The sequence below is a fragment of the Hyaena hyaena genome, unplaced genomic scaffold (assembly GCF_003009895.1).
Source record: "Hyaena hyaena isolate Hyena2069 unplaced genomic scaffold, ASM300989v1 scaffold_660, whole genome shotgun sequence".
In the NCBI taxonomy this organism is placed as follows: Eukaryota; Metazoa; Chordata; class Mammalia; order Carnivora; family Hyaenidae; genus Hyaena; species Hyaena hyaena.
In genome coordinates, this window is record NW_024081292.1 from 494,365 (window position 1) to 516,756 (window position 22,392).

Sequence of the window (22,392 nt, forward strand, 5' to 3'; positions counted from 1 at the left end):
GCCAGGATCTCACTCCAGCTGCTGCCCATCCCTTCTGCATTCTGTTTGGTTGTTTTCCACAGTGTGCCCCTCTCCCTGCCGACTCTTTGCCTTCTTTTCGAATACTCTTAACCCCTTGTCTTTCAGCCCTCAGACTATGACACCTAGGAACCCAGTATGGTCGTGGGAAGATTTCATCAGTACTGTTTGACTAGAGTCAAATATTAATTTTGAAAGTATCGATAGGCTTCTGGGGGTTATCCCTATAAATTATACTGGAAAAATGCCCGAGAGATGACTGGCTTCTGGATTTCAGCTATTATTGGACTGTTATTCACATTTTCTTAAAGGGAGAGTGTAAATATGTAATATTTTATTAGGCATGCATACATGAGTGAATTCTTTATTATTGAAAACAAATATTGGTCTGCCCTTTTTTGACATAAATGTATTTATGTGTTTCATTTCAAAAAGCGCCTTCTCTATGCTCAAGAGAACAAGGAGATAGAAGCCCTGTTGACTTGTGGCAATTTTCTCAAGATTTTCGTTTTTCAAAAACACTTTGTTAAGGGTGACCAAGGTGGGAAATATCCATAGTTCAGCAACGGGCCTTTCCATATTAATTTTGCAGAGGCTGCCTGTGTAGAACTGTAGCAGCCAAAAGGGGACTGATCAGTGCTTAACGTATAGCATTCAGCCTCAGGTGTACAATTCTTCCTCAGTGCAAGGCAATAAAAGGGAGCAGGGGAAAGAAACCACAGTAAGCAATTAGTTTCTTCATTCAGGTGCTTCATTCTGGTTGTCAATAGACTTCTCACAGTGGTGCTGTGTGCTCAGTACTTAATAGTAATTAGAAGCCAGAATAAATGAGATCACTGCGGGAAGGAACAGCTTTACACAGAACAGTGCATTTTATGTAGAAAAGTGCAAATCTGTAGTAGAGAAGGAATGCTGTCTCCCTTCAATACTTGATTGCTTTACAATTGGTAAACTTACTTAGCGTGCTTCAAATCTAGACTCTTTATAATCGTGAATGCATTTTTGTATGATGGAGTCTACATTCATAGTGAAGTGGTTTGGGCTGGCTGAATTAATCTCAACCAACACAATGCATTTAAAGTATAAATGCTGAGACTAAGATTGTGATTGTTGAATTATGGATCTGGGGAGCTGGAATTTTCTAAATGAAATAATCCACGTGATGTGATTTTGGTAAAATGGAAAGAGCCCTGGATTTTGAATCCAAAAACTGGTTTTAAATCCTGTTACTTATTCACTGTGTGATTACATCACCTAGTCTCAGACTTATTGGTGAAGTGGAAATAATTTCTTTCTGAAAAAGATAGCGTAAGGAATCAATGAGCAATCTATGTGCAAACATCTACTGCAAGACCTGGCGATAGTTAACACTGAGTTTGTTTTATCTTAATCTGTGTTTCTGATAGTAAATCCATCTTTTCATTGCAGAGTTAGAAATATGAAATGCATCTGTTTTAAAATAACTGGATCAGGGGCGCCTGGGTGGCTCAGTCAGTTAAGCATCTGATTTCAGCTCAGGTCATGATCTCGTGATTTGTGGGTTCAAGCCCCACTTCAGGCTCTGCTGACAGCTTAGGACCTGGAACCTGCTTCAGAGTCCGTGTCTCTGCCCCTCCCCTGCTCACACTATGTCTTCCTCTCTCTCTGCCCTTCCCCTACTAGCATTCTCTCTCTCTCTCAAAAATAAATAAACATTTAAAAAAGTTTTAAATAACTAGATCATACCTACTAAAATAGGAGAGACCTTACAAGGAGTATTTAAAACATTACAGTTAGTTGCAAAGTAGATCTTAAATGTTCTAACCACAAAAAAAGAATGATGGGGCGCCTGGGTGGCTCAGTCAGTTAAGCATCAGACTCTTGATTTCAGCTCAGGTGATAATCTCATAGTTCTTGGGTTCCTGCCCCAGGTCAGGGTCAGGCTGTGTGCTGACATCATGGAGTCTGCTTAGGATTCTCTCTTCCTCTCTCTCGGCCCCTTCTCTACTTGCACTCGCGCACTTTCTCTCTCTCTCTCTCTAAAAAATAAAGAAATGAACATTTGGGGAAAAAATGGTAATTTTATGATGTGATACAGGTGTTAGATAACTCTATGGTGGTAATCATTTTGCAACACATAAATGTATGAATGAACATGTTATATACACCTTAAACTTGCAAAATGTTATATGTCTACAAAGCTAGAAAAAAATTACAGTAATGAGTCATGATAGGATGAAAGAGGGGTATGAAAAATACAAGAATTAACTTCTCTGAACTGTGAGAAATAGAATACACAAAACACCGAGCCCTATTAGAGCTTATTTTTAGAATCCTTCTTTGGGGGCACCTGGGTGGCTCAGTCAGTTAAGTGTTCGACTTCAGCTCAGGTCATGATCTCACGGTTCGTGGGTTTGAGCCCCGCGTTGGGCTCTGTGCTGACTGCCAGCTCAGAGCCTGGAGCCTGTTTTGGATTCTGTATCTCCCTCTCTCTCTGACCCTCCCCTGCTCACTCTGCCTCTCTCTCTCTCTGTCTGTCTCTCAGGAATAAAAAAAACATTAAAAAAAAATTTTTAGAATCCTCCTCTGGTAGCTTGTAGAAACTCATTCAAGAGCAGCAGAACAGGATCCCCTTGAAATCAAGGACAGGAAGTTTTCTCTCCCAGCGTCAAGAGCCAAGAGTATGGGTTAAAATAGACACAAATAGTTAGGACTTGCAAAGACTCAGGTCCCAACACTTGTTTATTCATGTGTTCACTGAGGGGGAAAAGAAAGGATGGAGCACTGCTGTGTGGCCTGCACCAAGCTTTCCCAAACCAGAGAGGTAAGAGGGTCACAGCACGTACGATCTGAGGCCTTGACAAGGGACCCACGTTGGCAGCCAGGCAGCCATACTATGGAGCATGGGTACACTTTAGTAGTGACAATAGAAGAAAGGTGGTCAGAGGATTGAGTTTTTAAAGGAAATGTTTCAAGGAATAGATTTATAACTTTCAAAGTGCAATAGAGAGGAAGAATATATAACATGCCATGTTGACAGTGAAAGAACAGATTTTGTTAGGGCTTCAAATATGTTCTTCAGAACCCAGAAAATATTGGCAAGGGAGAACTGGATACTTGTGATGAGGGAATAAGTACTAATTAATGAATTAATATAAGAATAATTAATCAATATATTCTGATATATATTTTCCAAATATTACCAAAACTCAACCAGAGTTATTAATCAGAAGACATGGTGTGAGCAGTGATTAAACCCAGAGAAAGGAAAGTACAAACCATTGTTGAAGAAAGAAAAGTGGTATGCCATTTACAAGCCACAAGGGAATCTGATTGTGCTTTTACTAATATTTATTGTCCCTATAATGCATTTATTACTTCATGAAATTTATTTGATCAGTGAACACGCATACAATACACTGAACAAATGCAGAGTATAAAGAAATGAATCTTTTAGGAATATACATATAAGACCTTTGGCACACATTAAGAATTCATGTCATTTTTTTTTCAGTAAGTGTATACAGAATGCTTACTGAGTCCTGGGGAGTACATAAGGTCTAGGAAGGCTACAGTCAGTTCAGGCAACAGTCCCACCTACTGATGGTGGTAGTGATAACAGTATTAATATTAGTGAAAATTGCTAACATTTGTTAACAATATACTACATCCTATCCCCCGTATTAAGTACTAAATATGAATTATTTCACCTAATCCCGGGAAGAGCCCTCTGAGGTGCATATATCACTAAACTTAATTTACAGATGAGGAAACAGAGTTTCAGGAGCTTCAGCCACTTGCCCAAATTCACATAGTTACTAACAAAATCCAAGATCCAACTCAGGAAGTTTACCTGCAATGCCTGTGTTCTTTAACCGTACACCTTTCACGCAAGTGTGATATAGCATAAGAGGTACGAAGCATCATGTGATCCCATACATGAGAGAGCAACACATGAAAACTGCAAGACGTAGTGATTTCAGAGAACTGTACACGGTAGAGTGGAAAAATGAAGAAGGAAACCAGGGACTGTATTATGAACATTTTGTATCGCATGTTAAAAGTGGGAAGCCATTTGATGTTTCGCACTTTCATCTGCATTTTTAAATGATCACCTTTGCTGTGGAGCAAAAACAGTGGAAAGAGGCAAGACTTAAGAGAGTGAGGCTGCACCAAAACAGGCAAGAGATATTAGCAGCATACCTAGAGAGAAGAGATTTATGACATAGTAAAAAATAGGAAATTAAATAAGCATGAAAGGTACTGGAGTAGGGTGTGTTAACATGTGGAACTGCACAATCCATTCAATCTCTTATAATGGATGAGTTTAGTTTCATGGCTTGCGGGCTTATAACGTTTCTCAGTCTGAAGCTGAAACAGTGGGCAAATCACAGATAACTAGACAAAGATTTTAGGAAAATGGTGATTTTCATCTTAACCCATAGTCTGGGATGGTTTTATAAAAATGGGAACATTAGAGATACTAAAATATAACTTCACAATAATACTTTAAGGAATTAGATAATTTTTTTTTTTTTTTTTATATTTAAAAGAGAGAGAGAGAGACAGCGTGAGCAGGGGAGGGTCAGAGAGAGAGGGAGACACAGACTCTGAAACAGGCTCCAGGCTCTGAGCTGGCAGTCAGCACAGAGCCCGACGCGGGGCTCGAACCCACGAACCGCGAGATCATAACCTAAGCGAAAGCCGGACGCTTAACCGACTAAGCCACCCAGGCGCCCCTAAGGAATTAGATAATTTCTGCATCTTATTTCTTCTAACTACTTTCTTACCAGGGCCAATGTCAATAGTGAATTTCTAACTCATCTATTTCCTACAGCGCTTGTTTTGTTATAGCCGAGTAAGATGGGAACACGAGAAAAGCACAAAGAAGAGGTAAAAACACTTAGAAACTGAGCAGAATCATTTGTATTTTTTCCAACGAGGAGAAATGTATCTTTAGTTCAAAGATTGTTGAAACTAATCTGCCTTAGGCTACCCAGGACAGAAGTTCAGATGATGCCGTGGAGCGCATCAAATCAGTCAGTCAGCAGAACCTTCCATCTGTCAAAAAGAGCTTCTGTGTATAAAAGAGTGATGTGCAAATAGCAGAAGTAGCCGCTGCTGTTCCAGCTTATTTCACCTCCTTTGTTCTCTTGGGATTGAAACAGTCATTATTTCTCTGCAAATTTCAAATGCTGCCCAGGTAGTCAGCTTAGTAAAGTATCATGGAGAACCACAGCTGATTAGAGTCCTAATAACTTGTTTGTGACAGTCCCTTGAACAAGGATAATGGGCTGCCTTTTAATTAAAGAAGAAAAAAAGATGTTTGTAGAAAAGGGGGAAATTATTTCATGTTCTGAAATCTAATTCTGTAAGACTCTATATATGCCTATAACCATAAGAAAGACCTATGACTCATGTGAAGAATATTATAAAATAATAGGTTCCTCGGGATGTCCTTATATATAGACTCTGAGTGATGCACTTCACCTAAGGGAATTTTCTCCCTCTTGTCTCCAAGACTAAAGGCAGCATCATATTTATAAAGTCTCAAGCTAAAAAAAACAAAAACAAAAAAAAAAACCCAAACAAAATCAGACTCCAGTTATTATGTAGAATTCTACATTGGGACGAAACTCACTGATTTCAGAATTGTCAAATATTTATTTCTTCTTTTTTTCATGTTTATTTATTTTTAAGAGAGAGAGAGAGAGAGAGAGAGAGAGAGAGAGAGAGAATGAGTGGGGGAGGGGCAGAGAGAGAGGGAGACACAGAATTAAAGCAGGCTTCAGGCTCCAAGCTGTCAGCACAGAGACTGACGACTGACGTGGGGTTCAAACTAAAAACCTTGAGATCATGACCTGAGCCGAAGCTGGTTGTTTAACTGTCTGAGCCATCCAGGTGCCCCAAATATTTATTTCACTTTATATTATCTTGTACAAAATCCAATTAACCTTCATACTGATGCATAAAATTTAAATGAGTCTCAAGAGTTAGGCAGTTTATATAAATTGTTAAGGGATCATGTTTAATGTTGCCATTTGCAGAATTGGTCAGCAGTGTTGTTTGACATACGGTCCCTTAAACTCAGAAGACCCTGGCGCCTGCCTTTAGATGTGGGTATGTACTTGCCATACATCCTGTTTTTCTAACAAGAAATTATTCTGCTAATTATACTGCATGAGCACACACAGAAAAAGACAACACGGTTATCCAAATGCCTCAATTCTATTATTTTTGCGCAATATAGTTAAAAGTACTGCTCAAGTAGCTTTTGAAGTCACAATATGTGTCCCTAAATCCAGTGACTTTGGTGGTTTTGTTTGGGGATAGTTTTTCAGTTGTAACTGAGTATGTAACATTATTCAGGAGTACAATACAAATTTTCAAAGTAATGTTTGGCCTCAATTTTAAAAATATGGAGAAATAAAAACAGACTGTCCCTTGCATTCTCTATTTTAATGTTTTTCATTTCATCGTCTACATCATGGAATTTTATGGTAAATTGTTGGGGCTGCAAATTCAGAGCTCTTCATCACATTAGTATTTCATGTGTTTTATTTGTCTCGGAATCTGAACGACCCCTCTCCACTAGTAATAGGGAAGGTGGGAGTCACCCCCAAGAGAGAGCATCATAATGATCAGATTCCTGACTGTGAGCTGACTGAGCAAATCAGCTGATTTGCTGAGCTGAGTCAGCAAATAGATTGCTGTTGGAAAACAAAGCTAAAAGCCATAAACCTCACATTGTTCTGGTTTCTCACATCAGTTTCCCAGTGAGTTACTGCATCGCTTGTGGCCCAAAAGGGGTGATGCCTGTTCTCACATGTTCAATTTAACAGTCTCTCAGCCCTTGGGAGACTGGCTTCCTTGTTCAGTACAATTTAAATCAGCATTAAATGAAGCATTTGAGCTCAGGAGTTTTTAACAGGTAACTTGTTGGAGTAAAACTGATCATTTTTGTCTGGGATCATGGTAAATGACCAAATATGTAGAAGATCCTCAGGTTTTGAGAATCTTTTATCTAATTTATTATAGAAGTGTCATGAATCATCTTAAGAAGCATTAACATGTTTGTTTTTTTTAAAGGACTAACATAACTTGCTTTAAGATTTGAAGTCTTACAAAGTGAACTAAATATAGTGTAATAGATTATGATTTAATAAATGGTTGAGGGGCGGCTGGTGGCTCAGGTTAAGCATCCAATTCTTGATTTCAGCTCAGGTCATGATCTCACTGGTTCATGAGATAGAGCCCCAACTTCGGCTTCACGGTGAAAGTACAGAGCCTGCTTGGGATTTTCGCTCTCTCTCTCTCTCTCTCATAAAAACATTAAAAAAAATAAATGGTTAAAATACAGTATGTTGCATTTATTTTTAATAGTTTATTGTCATATGGTTTCCATACAACACCCAGTGCTCATCCCCACAAGTGCCGTCCTCCATGGCCATCACCCGCCTTCCCCTCTCCCCCATACCCATCAGTCCTCAGTTTGTTCTCAACATTCAAGAGTCTCTCATGGTTTGCCTCCCTCCCTCTTCCCCCGTTTCCTCCTTTTTCTCCCCCATGATCCTCCGTTAAGTTCCTCCTAATCCTCCTATATGTGCAAACATGTGGTATTTGTCCTTCTCTGCCTGACTTATTTTGCTCAGCATATGTGCTCGCTTCGGCAGCACATATACTATTTTGCTCAGCATAACACCCTCAAGTTCCTTCCATGTTGCTACACATGGCCAGATATCATTCTTTCTCATTGCCATGTAGTATTCCAGTGTATAGATAAACCACATCTTTTTGATCCATTCATCAATTGATGGACACTTAGGCTCTTTCCATGTTTTGGCTATTGTGGAGAGTGCTGCTATGAACATTGGGGTACATGTGCCTCTGTGCATCAGCACTCCTGTATCTCTTGGGTAAATTCTTAGCAGTGCTACTACTGGGTCAAAGGAGAGTTCTTTTGTTAATTTTTTGAGGAATCTCCACACTGTTTTCCAGGGGGGCTGCACAAGTTTACATTCCCACCAACAGTGTAGGAGGGTGTCCATTTCTCCACATCCTCGCCAGCATCTAGAGTTCTCTGATTTGCTCATTTTAGCCACTCTGACCAGTGTAAGGTGGTATCTCAGTGTGGTTTTTATTTGTATTTCCCTGATGAGGAGGGACGCTGAGCATCGCTTCATGTGTCTGTTGACCATCTGGATGTCCTCTTTGGAGAAGTGTCTGTTCATATCTTCTGCCCATTTCTTCACTGGATTGTATTTAAACCAATTTAGGAAAATGAGGTTGGTCTCTCCAGAAGACTTGCTTGAGGGGGAGGTTTGGATGCTGATTGCTTTGTACCCCTACCATCTAGAAAATGGACTGGCAAATGGGAGACTGTGTCACATGCTTTTCCTGACCTTTCCCTCTACAGTTTTACATGCAACATAAAATTGATACCTGATGTCCAGAATCAGTTGGGACATACATATGAAATAAAAATCACAAATAAACATATTAGCAAGTGCCAGATTATCAGGTGAAGTCTACTTCTACCAAACCCCAATTTGTAAAAGAGATATTGGTGGAAGTTTGTCATTTACCTACCTCATGAATTTATCATAATGATAAAACATCATAATTTTATATAATTAATAAAATTCTATTTTTTAAATTAGCCACAGGGTTATTTCTATGACCATCATTTAAAAATAAGTAGAAAGACATTTTGTAAGTAGTTAAAATACAGTGGGGTTTGAGAAATGGAATTTATGAAACCTCACTCATGTTCTTCAAATTTTCCAAGTAATGTGTTGCTCATCAAGACAGACTTACAGTGTGAGCTCAGTAGCAAAGAGAGTGGAAATAGCATTACCACAGGTGTGGCTAAGTGATCACAAATGTCATGTAAGGTGATTCTTACAGCACCTTATGAGGCCACTATGCCAGCTTTTGTCATTTCTCAGATGAGAAAATTGAGGCTGAGAGGGTTGAAGTAACCTGGCCAGAGGCCTACAAGACATGCTCAAACCCCAGTACCCCTGGTTATGATGCCCATGTTGTCAACTGCTATTCTACATTCGGAAAGGTTTTGTGATATTTTGAAAGACACTGCAAAAGTGGACAGACGTGTTATGTGGGAGAAGTTTGTGCACTGGCACCAAATGTTGACCAAGCAGAAAGAAGTTCTAGGTAGAGGATGGATAGCTGGGATGCTGGGAAGATGGAGGAGTAGAAAATGGGAGAGCAATTGGTAGAAATCCTTAAGCATCAGGATGAAGAGTTTGCTTTTGCAAATATTGCCTGGAAAGCAACTGAAGATCTTTTGAATACAGTATTGATAGTATATTAAGGATAGAGATAGATATTCAGTAAATTATTTTGATAATTTGCTTAACAGATTGTTATTCTACATCATATAATGCAAATGTTGAATTTTTTCATAACAACTAAGGAAATAAATAAGAGACACCCTTACTCCTAAACTCTGATTCCCAAGCCATGCATACTGGGGGCCCAGACTACTTCTCTAACTTCATCTCTTCTCTATGTGTGCCCCAGCACACTGAACTCCACACTTGCTCAGAAGCAAAGAGAACATGCATTGACCTCAGGGCCTTTGCACTTACTCTCCTTGAAATGGTCTTCCCAATACCAGCATTTTCCTCTGCTGTTCCACCCTATTTACTTTTTATTCCCTTAAAAAAGTTACTTTTCCAGATAACATATCATTACCTGATATTATGTATTTTCTTCTTATTTTAATACTTTTTTCCTCCCACTGAAGTTTGATCACCAAAAGGGATGGTACTTTTTTCTGTTTGCTGTTGCATCCCCAGCACACTGGAGTGGATTAAGATTTTACGGTCAGAAATTAAGTGTCCTTTTTAAGAAAAAAAGAATAGAAAAATTACAAAACAAAATAGAATTGAAACTTAATATTTATTTGGAATGCAAAAAAATACAAGGTTTAAAATACTAGTAAATACCACAACCATTATAAAATCTGAAAAATAAAAGACTGCTTTTTAAAATTTTATTTCCTAACTCACCTCTATAATTCTTTCCTCCACAGTTTTTGGTAACTGCCTCTTCAAATTATAATAATTTTGTAATATAATCTACAGGGAGAATAGGAAGATAATTCTGTTTTATTTCTAGAGTGGTTTATCAGTTTTTTTAAAAAAAATCTTAATTAGAAAAGCCTTTTAAGGGGCGCCTGGGTGGCTTAGTCGGTTAAGCGTCCGACTTTTGCTTAGGTCATGATCTCGCGGTTTGTGAGTTCAAGCCCCGCGTCGGGCTCTGTGCTGACTGCCAGCTCAGAGCCTGGAGCCTGTTTCACTCTGTGACTCCCTCTCTCTCTGACCCTCCCCTGCTCACACTGTCTCTCTCTCTCTCCTAGAAATAAATAAAACATTTAAAAAAAAAAAAACAGCTTATTTAAAAAAAAAAAAAAGAAAAGCCTTTTAATTTCAACGTTATTGGGGACACCTGGGTGGCTCAGTCAGTTAAGTCTGACTTTGGCTCAGGTCATGATCTCACGATTCATGGGTTTGAGCCCCACGTCGGGCTCTGTGCTGACAGCTAGCTCAGAGCCTGGAGCCTGTTTCGGATTCTGTGTCTCCCTCTCTCTCTGACCCTCCCCTGCTCACTCTGTCTCTCTCAGAAATAAAATATAAACATTAAAAAAATTTTTTAAATAAATTCAACATTATTGCTAAATATCTTATGCATCTTTAAATTGTAGTTGAATAAGAGAACCCTTGTAAGGTTCTTTAGCATATGAACAGTAATGTTTGGAAGAATATTCTGCAGACTAGCTTCTGACTCCATATATTTCTAGCCTGGTTTTTCCAACACCACACACAGCGCTGGGTGCCCCAGGATATGAACACTGCATTTCAAACTTGGGCCCTGCCCCTCCTTTTCAACATTAGGTGAGTGAGTTGCACAATGGACAGTACAAATACTCTGGGATCCATTTCTACACCAGAAGACTACAGTAACCTAACTGAAACTGAAGTGACTGCAAATCATACACATAGGTTTCCATCAGCCTAGCCTAAAGTGCATCCTAATTCTGCTTCCTTTAGCTCAGTTCCAGAAATAATCACAGCCATCTGAACAGTCCAGCACACAATGAAGGGAAGTTGAGACAGACATAATTAAGACAACAGTCATAACTGTTTGCAATTAAAACATTTTGCTTCAGACAGTGTGCCTGGGTAGGTTCAGACAGGCTCAGTCAGTTGAGCATCCAACTCTTAATTTCAGCTCAGGTCATGATCTAACGGTTCATGGGATCGAGCCCCGTGCTGGGCTCTGCTGACAGTGTGGAGCCTTCTTCTGATCCTGTCTCTCCCTTCTCTCTCTGCGCCTCCCTGGCCTGTGTGCATCCACACTCTCTCTTGCTCAAAGCAAATAGTAAATGAATGAATGAATGAATGAATGAATAAATAAATAACCTTTCACTTTTGCAAATTTATAAAAGCATGTGACTATGTGCACAATTTGCTAGGGCTCCATACATATAAGGGACCCTGACTCTCAACCTTTTTTTAGCTTGATAGTAAATCCGCTTCTCCAGCCTCTAATGGTACTTGTGGGTACAAAGTAGACACTCAAAAAATATCTGCTGAGTGAATGAATCAACAAAAGTTACTTCTTTGTGACTCTTCCAACAGCATTGTTAAATCAGAGTGCCTTTCAAATTAAATTGGACCCATTAACTACAGGTTACATCCATCATATTAAAACTCTACTAAATCTCTGATGTGAGGTGGGATCTATTCTTAATACAAAATATGTCAAGAAGATTTATTCGTTACAAGCACAGATATATTGACCCTTTCCGTTTTCTTTCTATGGGGAAATTCACAATTTCTGCATAATTTTATAGCCCTGTCAAGTACATTTTCTCAGGAGTATGCCCTAAGCAGAGCTATTACTTGGAATGTCTTACTACTAAAATTATGGAACAACTTTCCTCAGTGTATATGTCATATTTGCCTTTTTATCAAGGACAAATTCTACTCTGTGATCTTTTTTTAAAAATTTTTGTGACTCCCAGGGAAAGAGTTGTCTAAATTTTAAAAATGATACTACAACTAGAAAGAGCTGAAAACTGATGGCCCATAATTTCCAGGATGCAGTGGAACTATAGATTTAAATTTTAATTTAACCACCTAACATGAAAACAGAGATAGTGCTAGAAAGGAAATTGGCGGGTCAGATAAGAACTCTTGTCCGGAATGGATTTGCTTAGGACTCACAGCCTTTGGTGTGCTCCCTTCATTCTCTTGTCCATTGTGGGCAAAGCTGTCTCACTGGTAATAAACAAAGTACCCATAAAACCAAGTGATCTCTTGTAAAACCTGACTGAGAATACATTTATGTGCCATTGCAAAACCATGTGTCACTTTCTGGACCTGCAGTCTTCCCGAGAATGCTAGAATCAGAATGCTTCTTGCAAATGCTGAATTTTTCCACTTGACATTCAGATACTGATAGCTGAGAGAAGAGAAAAAGCCAGGACACATATTGGTATATTAACAACAAAGTTGTGGGCTTACTGCTGGGCTTTCTGTCACATGCTTCATTCAGGAAAGTAGAATCCTGTGATGCTGTGATAGAAAAAGCAGGCTTCTGCTGGACAAATCAACTGAGAGTCAAACACAGGCAATACTTCCCACAGTGTCCTGGCTATATTTTTTTAAATGTTTCACTTTTTCAAAATTTCAAATTAATCTGGGGACCTAATTGGAACATACATAGTGATTAGTATGAAAAGGCAGATATAGATAGACAAAGCAATCTGTTTGTGATGTGCTAGTGAAAGAAAATATATGTATCCATTTTAAGGTAGATTTTTCTATTAGGTGATGTGTGTGTGATTGATTCTAAAAAGGTGATATCTTGAGGTAACCTCTCCAAAAGAGCATGTTACTGGCCACATTGATTGATTGAGAGATTATAGTAAAATCTTTTAAAGTCTCTAGCAGATAATTTGCTGCTATAGTGCCATTTACTACAATTTGAAGTAGGGAGAAATAAATTGGTTTAAAAAGATTAAGAATATGGATAAAAATTATAGGCTGCTTGTTAAAAATCCTTCACAATAAGTAAGTGTTTGTTATAAGTAGACGAAGGCAGGTCATGTTTTATCTAAAGGAATGGACATATTTCAGTTTGACTAGAAAAAGATAAAGATTTCTTTTTTAGCATCATTCAGCTAGTGTAATGAGTGTTATTGATTAAAATGTTAGAATCAGTAAGGACTTAAAATAGGAGGAAGAAAAGGTTACACCTGTCAAATAAGGTGACAATTAAATGCTTTGTAAAAAATTGATTTTTTTAAAAGTGTGAACTATCAACTAAATTTCTTGGCTTTCAGGGCATATACTGTCCTATAGTGCGCAAGAGCATGTACATCTACAACTATAGGGGCACCTGGGTGGCTTACTCGGTTAAGCGTCTGAGTTCAGCTCAGGTCATGATCTTGCTGTCCGTGAGTTCAAGCCTCACATCGGGCTCTGTGCTGACAGCTCAGAGCCTGGACCCTGCTTTGGATTCTGTGTCTCCCTCTCTCTCTGCCCCTCTCCTGCTTGCTCTCTCGCTCTCTCTCTCTAAAAAATAAATAAGCATTAAATTTTTTTAAAAGAAACTACAACTATGGGGTGCCTAGGTGGCTCAGTCAGTTAAGCATACGACTTCAGCTCAGGTGATGATCTCACAGTTCGTGGGTTTGAGTCCAGCATCGGGCTCTGTGCTGACAGCTCAGAGCTTGGAGCCTGCTTCAGATTCTGTGTCTCCCTCTTTCTCTGCCCCTTCCTTACTCATGCTCTGTCTCCTTCTGTCTCAAAAATAAATAAACTATAAAAAAATTTTTTAAGTACAACTATATATTATTATCAGACTCATACAGTAAATGTTTGTAAGCATACTACCAAAAGGTAATTGTAAAACTTTAGCCCCTCTGAATATGTTATTAATGCTGTGTAAAGAGTTCTGTGTCATGTTAGTGCTTCTCAGGTCATTTAACAGCCAACGAAACTTAACATGTTTCTCCTTTGAATCCAATTATGTATAATAATACATTTACTCATCAGGTGCTTTCTAAAATTTTAGCAGTAATGTTTTAAACCCATTACTCTTCTTTTTATTAATTCATCAGTATCAAAATCAGGCAGATGTATTGGATTTCTATAGTTGAGTCTCTTTGCCAAAGATGAGTGAGTTAGGTATTCCTCACAGAGGAGCAATTGCATAGTAGACCTTTCATTTGTAAGGAAAAACTGAACAGATCTAGAAAAAATATACATGTAAAAAAACACCAAACTACAGGGAGGCAAATGCAAAACTGGAAAAAAAGACCATCAATGTATCCATAAATTGAAAAGTAAAGTAGAAGAAAATCTGCTCCTATGAATTTTATGAAAAACAATTCAGAGACCAGCACCTGAAAATGTTAGCAAATATGCATAGGTTCTGAGAGCGGTCAGAGAAAAACGTGGAAAGACATAAAAGAAATGCCTTAAAATAGAAGGCAAAGGACAGAGGACAAGGAGAAAGGCACAGCAATCACTGAATTCAGGGCCTGAATTCTAAATTTTTTTCAGGTTGCTCTGGTCATCACATTCCTGTATAACTAATTACAAGCTCCTTTTGAAAATTTTACAATCTCTTGTGCTTGCTTCGGCAGCACATATACTAAAATTGGAACGAAAATTTTACAATCTCTTAGATTGGGTCCAAGAAACATACTTTTTTAAAAAAAAGTCAACTCTGATCTTAGTGAATATTAATTTCACTGTTTACTTTTCTAAGCATTTGGGCATAAATTAGTATAAATCTATTAACTATAATGTATACATGAATGAAACATATTAAGAAGTCATTTCTTTTAAGTTACATGAAATGTCAGTAAAGAATAATATCTGATAATAGGTTTTATTATGTCTGTTTTTTTTTTTAACTCCAGGCATATAAACTCATAAACAGAGTTCATTATGAGTTTGTTAAATTTAAATACTTAGGATCCCGGTCATGTAGCTCTCTAATCTATTTTTATTTTTATTTTATTTATTTTCATTTATTTATTCTCAATGTTTATTTTTGAGAGAGAGGGCATGCACGTGAGTGGGGGAGGGACAGAAAGAGAGGGAGATAGAGGATCCCAAGTGGGCTCTGCACTGACAGCAGAGAGTCTGATGCAGGGCTCAACTCCGAACCATGAGATCATGACCTGAGCCGAAGTTAGATGCTCAACCAACAAAGCCACCCAGGTACCCCTGTAATCTATTTTTAAATAGGTGTTCTATGTAGAAAAATCAATGGTTCATTGTTCACTTGCTTCCATTTTTATTTTGACGTTAGTGTAGGGAAAGAAAAGTAATTTTCCCTCTATCTTTCTGAGTTCTTAGCTGAGACCCCTATAATAAAAGATTAATGAGAGAAAAACAAACAAGTTTATTAACATGTATATCTTATGTATACATGGAGGATACCCAAGGAAAAATGAGTAATTCTCTGAGGAAGCATATTTTGGGATAACATATTCTGTTGCCCTTCATTAGTAATCCAAAGTGTTTTGAAGTGCTTAATGGGAACTGATGGCATTTGACTTGCTTTTGCCTTTGCACACAGGTGCACCCTGAGTGTGACACTGGAGCAGGCCATCATTCTGGCCAGAAGCCACGGACTGCCTCCTCGCTACATCATGCAGGCGACAGATGTGATGCGGAAGCAGGTAAGTCACACACAGTTTAGGGATTGTTTTACAAGACCTGGATTTGAAGATTCCTTTTAATCAGGATTTATCAGGTTTAATGAGGATTAATCAGCATTTATCAGGTGTCTGGTGCCTATATGTGCGGGACACATTTTCAGGCTCAGAGGGTAAATGTGAACAAGAAACACTCCCAGGGTGAAGGCAGTACTGTCTAGACATCTATATGAGGGTCCTCCAAGAAACTAAGCCAACCTGGAAAAAAGGATGTCTAAGAGATAACCCAAAGGAGGAAAGGGGTTGGCCAGGCATAATGGGCAGGAGTGGATTTGAGGTTTATGTAAAGGGCATGGTCAAAGGATACATGGCATTTTCTGGGCCTCGCAGGTGATTTACTAAGGCTCTGGAATAGAATTGAGGGTGGGGCCAAGGAAGAAGAGGAAAGAATTGAGGGCCCTGCTTGCTCCTGGAGCTCTCAAAGTGAAGTCCAAGCCATGCTAAGAAATTTATTCTGAAGATAAAGCACATACCTCAAATTTTCCTTCAGAGGATGAATAGCAACTTTCATGATGTCGTTATGTCACTGAAGTATTTATAGGTGGGAATAAAGAGAATGAACTTTTGATATAATACCCCATGGTATTTTAATGTGATAGTTTGGTTTCTAACTTAAGATTCTTTAAAGAGATAACAAAAATGCATTAACCTCCAGTTTATTGTTAGGAAAATGTACCTTGTCTAAGAGAAAAGACACAACGTAGTAGAAAGACAGAAGAGTTGGAAAATATCAATTTAATATTTTATTCTGCCACAGTTTCTCGGGATAACCACAGAAAATTGATTTAACAAATTAGTTAATCACAAATTAGTTATACACTTAGTGTATAGTCAGAGAGAGAGGGAGACACAGAATCCGAAGACAGGCTCCAGGCTCTGAACTAGCTGTCAGCACAGAGCCCGACGTGGGGCTCGAACCCACAAACCATGAGATCATGACCTGAGCCGAAGTCGGAGGCTCAACTGACTGAGCCACCCAGGAGCCCCGACTTAGTGTATAACTCTTAATGCAAACATACAAATCCCTATGGGCTTGCTCCAAAGATATAGTACAGTGATACTAGCACTAGTATGGGGTATGTAATTCAGGAATAAAGTGGATAATACATTGGAGCTTCAAGTTGGGAACTCTGGAGCAGGAGACTGGAAACCCAGATCTGACAAGGTTTAAGAGGGATTTGCTAAGTAAAGGTTAGATCCACAAGAAGCACAGGACACACTGTGGTTCAGCTACAAAAGGGCAAATACAGATGCAAATGCCAGCAGATTTTGGAAGGATTTTTTGGATATAATACAAATTTGTTTTTAAAGAGTAGATCAAAGTCAGCTTGTGTTTATTCATATCAGGGTTGGGTTTGGGATGCCAAAAATACAGAAAGACACTAAGCATTCTGTTTCACTCTGTTGCTGTTAGAATAAGTTTGAATTAAGACTTGGAAGGGCCAACTCAAAACTAAGGTTTTTGGCAGACTAAGAGACTGGTATTAACCTGTTTTAGAATAATCTAGTACAGGAGTAATGATGAATTCTCTAGATATACATTCTTACTATATGGACTTCAGTAATCAATTTAAGTTCTTACACATGAAAATGGAGATTGATAAACTAGAAGGGGGGGAACTATTTTATGTAAGCCTTGAAGAGTTGTTTAACCAGTGTAAACCTTTTTGAAATACTATATACATGTTATATTTACATATATTATTATATATTTATTAATAACTTAAGGCAACTTAGAAGTTATGAAGTTTCTTATAAAATCTCAGTTGATTTCTAAACTACACTATTTTTCAGTATTCATCACTTCTTCCTTCTACTTTTTTTTTTTTAAGAACTGCATTAAGAGTAGGTAGCTACCCACCTTTGTTACTGTTTCTCTGATGCAAATATGACATGTCCAGGTGGATCTGAAACAAAGAACTAATTTCTGACTTCTGTATGACAGATCAGAGAGCCTGGGGACCTCTCTTTGGAGAAAGTGCACTAACCTGGTGTACAGAGAGATTTTTGCAACATTCCTTCTGCTACCATCCTGTCTCCAGTGTCTAGCTGTTACAGGCAGTGGAATTAGTGGCTGAGATCCAGTCTACACACCAGCTCTTACCTACCTGTGATCTAAGTAGTTAGAACACAAATGGGGATCAAAGATCTGACTTTTCTATTCCTTTTGCCTTTCAACCATTTAGACTCAACTCTCTCTCCAGGGACTGAATGGTTGAGATATTTGCCAGGTTAATGAATAATGTTTTCTAAGATCTTTAGTTTCTTTTTTAGGGAGAAGCTCTTCAGCATGATTTATTTTATGGTTTTCATGTACAGATTTGTATATGTATTTTTCATAGACTTGTTTAATTCTCTGGTTAGTTAGAAGGAAAGCGGAGAGGTAGAAGGAAGGGCACTATGCCCCTTCTAATTTTTTGATAATGACTATAATAATCCTAGGCAGCGCTTTTACATAACCAACTGATCTGATTAATACAAGGTTTGAGGGAGAAGCTTTCATTTATATTAGAAACAAAGTTTTTAGCCTACAAATTATACATTCAAAGTATTATTTGGAATTAAAAAATTTTTTTAAATAAAACTGGAATTTCAGAGAGTTTTGTCTCATTACCTACAATATCAGGACATTATACTGGGCACCAGTAACAAAGACTGAGGAAGATATGATTCTTTCCTCATCTCATGGTGGCCATACGTAGGCAAATCATCATGATACAAGTACCAATAGACAAGTGGTACACAACCTCAGGGGTTTTGGACATAAGACAAAGAAGAAATGAGTAGCCCATGCGCCTTTCAATGGCTGGGACACTGAGTATATTTTGTTTTGGTGGCACAGGTTTCCACAATAGTACCTGGCAGACAATAAATGCTAAATGGTGTGTGTTCAAAAGTTCTAAGTGGGACAACCAGGAAAAGGCTTCATGCAGAAAATTATAACATGATAGTGATTTAAAGGCATAGATTCTTGAGCCGAACAACCTCACTTTGAATCCCAGCTCCAGTGTTTACTGTCTGTTTCATTTGGGACAAGGTTCTAAGTCTCTCTGATACTTAAGTTTCCTTTTTATTAAAATAAAGATTTTAATAGTAGTTGCCGCATAGTTTGTGAGGATATACTCAGTGTGCTTAAAACAACACCTGATATAGTGAATGACCAATTAATTACTAGCCAAGATGGTATTTTATTTGAGCCTGGGAAGGTAAATGGGAATGGAGAGGTAGGGAAGAGGAGAAAGGAGGTATTTGGGTAGAGGAAACAATGTAGACAAGGGTATAAAACTGAAGGTATCTGGCATGTTGAGTATGTAAAGAATTATATAGTTGAGTTCACTGTGGAATACACCAACAGTGGTGTTTAGCATGATGAACATCAATATTATTTGCAGCGTTTAAAGAAAGCAAAAGCCTTTCTAAAGATTAGTCAATGGAATATTATGAGACTAAAGACAAAAGGAATTATATACAAATACTATACCCTAGCCTAGTAAATCTATTTCTCACAGGGAAGTGATTTAGAAATTCCAAGACTAGTTTATGTATATACTAGGTTTGCAGAAGTAAGTAAATATATTGTAAATAATGAGCATAAAGTTTCTTACTGTCAGAAGAGGAAGTTATAAATAGAGAAAGGGAGAAAGCTATTATCTAGAACAAACACTGTGGTGTGGGATTGAAATCAAAGGTAGCAATTGGAACTGATGGATACACACACATGCACACACGCGCGTGTGCACGTGCACACACACACAGATAGAAATAAATACAGATGTCTGAGTATGTTTGCAGTTAGTCAAATAGCTCTGTCTACTCAGAAGACCGAGAAGCAGTTACATGCCAGTAGTAGCAATGAGCATACCCAGTGTCCAGATGTTGGGTTCCAAATATAATTCTCCATTAAAAAGAGCCACGGTGCTTGGAGAAGTGGTTAATTTCCAGCTGAAACAAGGAAGATGACCCTGGGACACCTTTAGGTACCAAAAATAAGCAAGTCCTCAAAATGATTGTGGTTCTTCCAGCAGGACATGAAAAGCAACCTGAAGGAACTCCTAATGGCCATCTGGAACAAATTGAACCAAAAAAATATTAATAAGAAAAATATTGGAAAATAATTCATAATAAGATAAATACTTGTAAATTCATACTGATTTAAGTAAATAGTTGAATAAATAATGGATAAGGGATGACATTTATATAAGTGTTCCTTTGTAAATACTACATTATCATTGTTTCAGGCAGGATACACCAATAGAGACTAAAATCTTAAGCACAAGTTTGAAGAGAAACAGTACATATGTATAGTCTTATAGTACTATTCATATAAGTAGTTGCCACATAGTTTGTGAGGATATACTCGGTGCACATAGTTTGTGAGGATATGCTCAGTGCACTTAAAACAATACTTTATATAATGAATGACCAACTGATTACTAGCCAAGATGGCATTTATTTGAGCCTGGGAAGGTAAATGGGAGTGGAGAGGTAATTATTAACTACAAAAAGAAAAGTAGTAACTTTACAGTGGAAAAATCTGGCAGACACCACTTGAAATGAGTAATAAAAGTTACTGTCACTGATAAGGCATAGAGAAGTCATGCAATATGGTGATGGTGATATGGTGGTGGTCAACATAAGTGGTCTCATGCACTGAGGAGGCACAAAATCACTTCTTGTCCAAAATGCATGTCCTCTATTTAATCATGAGGAAAGATATCATTTGGACAAACCCAAATTGAGAAACATTCTCCAAAATAATAACCAGTACTCATCAAAAGTATTAAGGTCATAAAATACAAAGAAAAGACAAAGAAAATCCAAGGAACTGCCACAAATCAGAAGACCAAGAAGACAAGAAAACAAAATGTATGGGATCCTGGGTTGGATCCTGGAATAGAATAGGGACATGAGGGGGAAATGGTGAAATCTGAATAAGACTTGAAGCATTATCTTAACATTAATTCCCTGGTTTCGATCATTATACTCTGATCTAGTGAAGGGTGCGTGTTAGAGGGAGTTTATATAGCTGAGTTAAGTATGTGAAATTTCTCTTCTGGTTGTACAACTTTTCTCTAAGTCCAAAACTACTCCAAAATTAGGAGTTATTTTTTAACTGCTTAATTATAATTCCTAAATTCCTTCCCATCTGTCTTTTTGCCATTCCCACCCCTTTTCCCTATTTGTTTTCCTTTATTTGGTCCATCTTAAGGGAATATACTCTTTTCTTTTCCTTTCTTCCTTTTCTCCTTTTCTTTCTTCCCTTACCTTCCCATAGCTCACAATTTGGTAGCAGAAAAGAGTTTCAGAGATTTTGTATTCATTTTATTTTTTAAGCTTATTTATTTATTTTGAGAGAGAGAGCACAAACAGGGGAGGGACAGAAACAGCGAGAGAATCCCAAGTAGGCTCTGCACCATCAACTCAGAGCCCAACATGAGGCTCGAACTCCCAAACCATGAGATCATGACCTGAGCAGAAACCAAAAGTTGGACACTTAACCCACTGAGCCACCAGGGCACCCCCATAGGTTTTTTTAAAAAACCATTCTACTTCATCTCTTCTCAGCCCCAAACCCTGGTGTTTGGTTCTATGTAGTAACTAATTCCCACTAGGAACTGAACATTCATTCATGAACTTGACAGGTTGTGAGGGACTTTTTCATTGCTAAAGTACATTGTCTTTGTACTATAAATTTTTGAGCAAAATTCTTACATTTCAGAGATCTACATGCACATGCCTTATACATAATTGCTTTAGAACTATTTAAGAAAATCTTTTCTTGGTAAATACTATGACATTTAAAATAGTAGCTGATTATTCAGTTAAGGACAAAACAGGTACATGAGAGCAATAGAACTATGATTTCTGTTCCATGAAACGGAGGCCACAGCACGTATTTGTAGCCTGCTCATTTCTTATTTTCAACACCTAAGGTATTGCTTGCTTCTAGGAATAAAGACATAGATGAGATAGTGAACAGGAAGCAGTGATTTAAATTTATTTTGAATGATTTAGATGGGTATTGAAGTAAATATCAATCCTTTGGAACAATGTATCTGCATATTTTGATTCTTAGAAGCATTAGTAGTGAAAATGCTCAGATGATGATTTTTCTCTTCTGCTTCACCTCATCTCTCGATGTTATATACATTGTTGGAATAAATATTCTACACTCAAATGTTAATGGTATGTTAAATAATTACTAATACAATGTAGAGCTAAAAATGATGTTCCTACTTCTTTCAGGGAGCAAGAGTTCAGAACACAGCAAAGAATTTGGGAATCAGAGACAGAACCCCACAGTCTGCTCCAAGGTAAGTGATTCCCCAGGTCTGCTCTTTCCCAAAGGACTTGCCACCATTTCCCAGGCAGTGTCACTCACATCTAATGCACCTGCCACAGCACACGCCTAGTGCAGTACTGAATGTAATCATGGAAACTGACTTTATAAACACTCTCTGGCTAAATGTGAGCAAGCATAACTGGTCTCTGAATTCAGTGGAATTTTAAGGGAAGCAAACTTAGAGGTAACAGGTAGAAGTTTTGACATTATTCTGTTTTCCAAGTTGCATTGTGATTTCAAACACAAAAGTCCACACAAGTACTACTAAAATTTGTAACCCAAGTGT

General features: G+C 38.0%; 1 protein-coding gene across 1 annotated transcript in view; it reads left to right on the plus strand.

Annotated features, from left to right (window-relative positions):
- The window catches only part of PREX2 (phosphatidylinositol-3,4,5-trisphosphate dependent Rac exchange factor 2), a 299,267-nt gene that overhangs the window by 270,011 nt on the left and 6,864 nt on the right, over window positions 1–22,392 (plus strand). Inside the window, exons 38-39 of the mRNA XM_039216921.1 lie at window positions 15,625–15,727; window positions 22,010–22,077. Of these exons, the coding sequence (XP_039072852.1) occupies window positions 15,625–15,727; window positions 22,010–22,077 (171 nt within the window). The remainder of the gene's footprint in view (window positions 1–15,624; window positions 15,728–22,009; window positions 22,078–22,392) is intronic.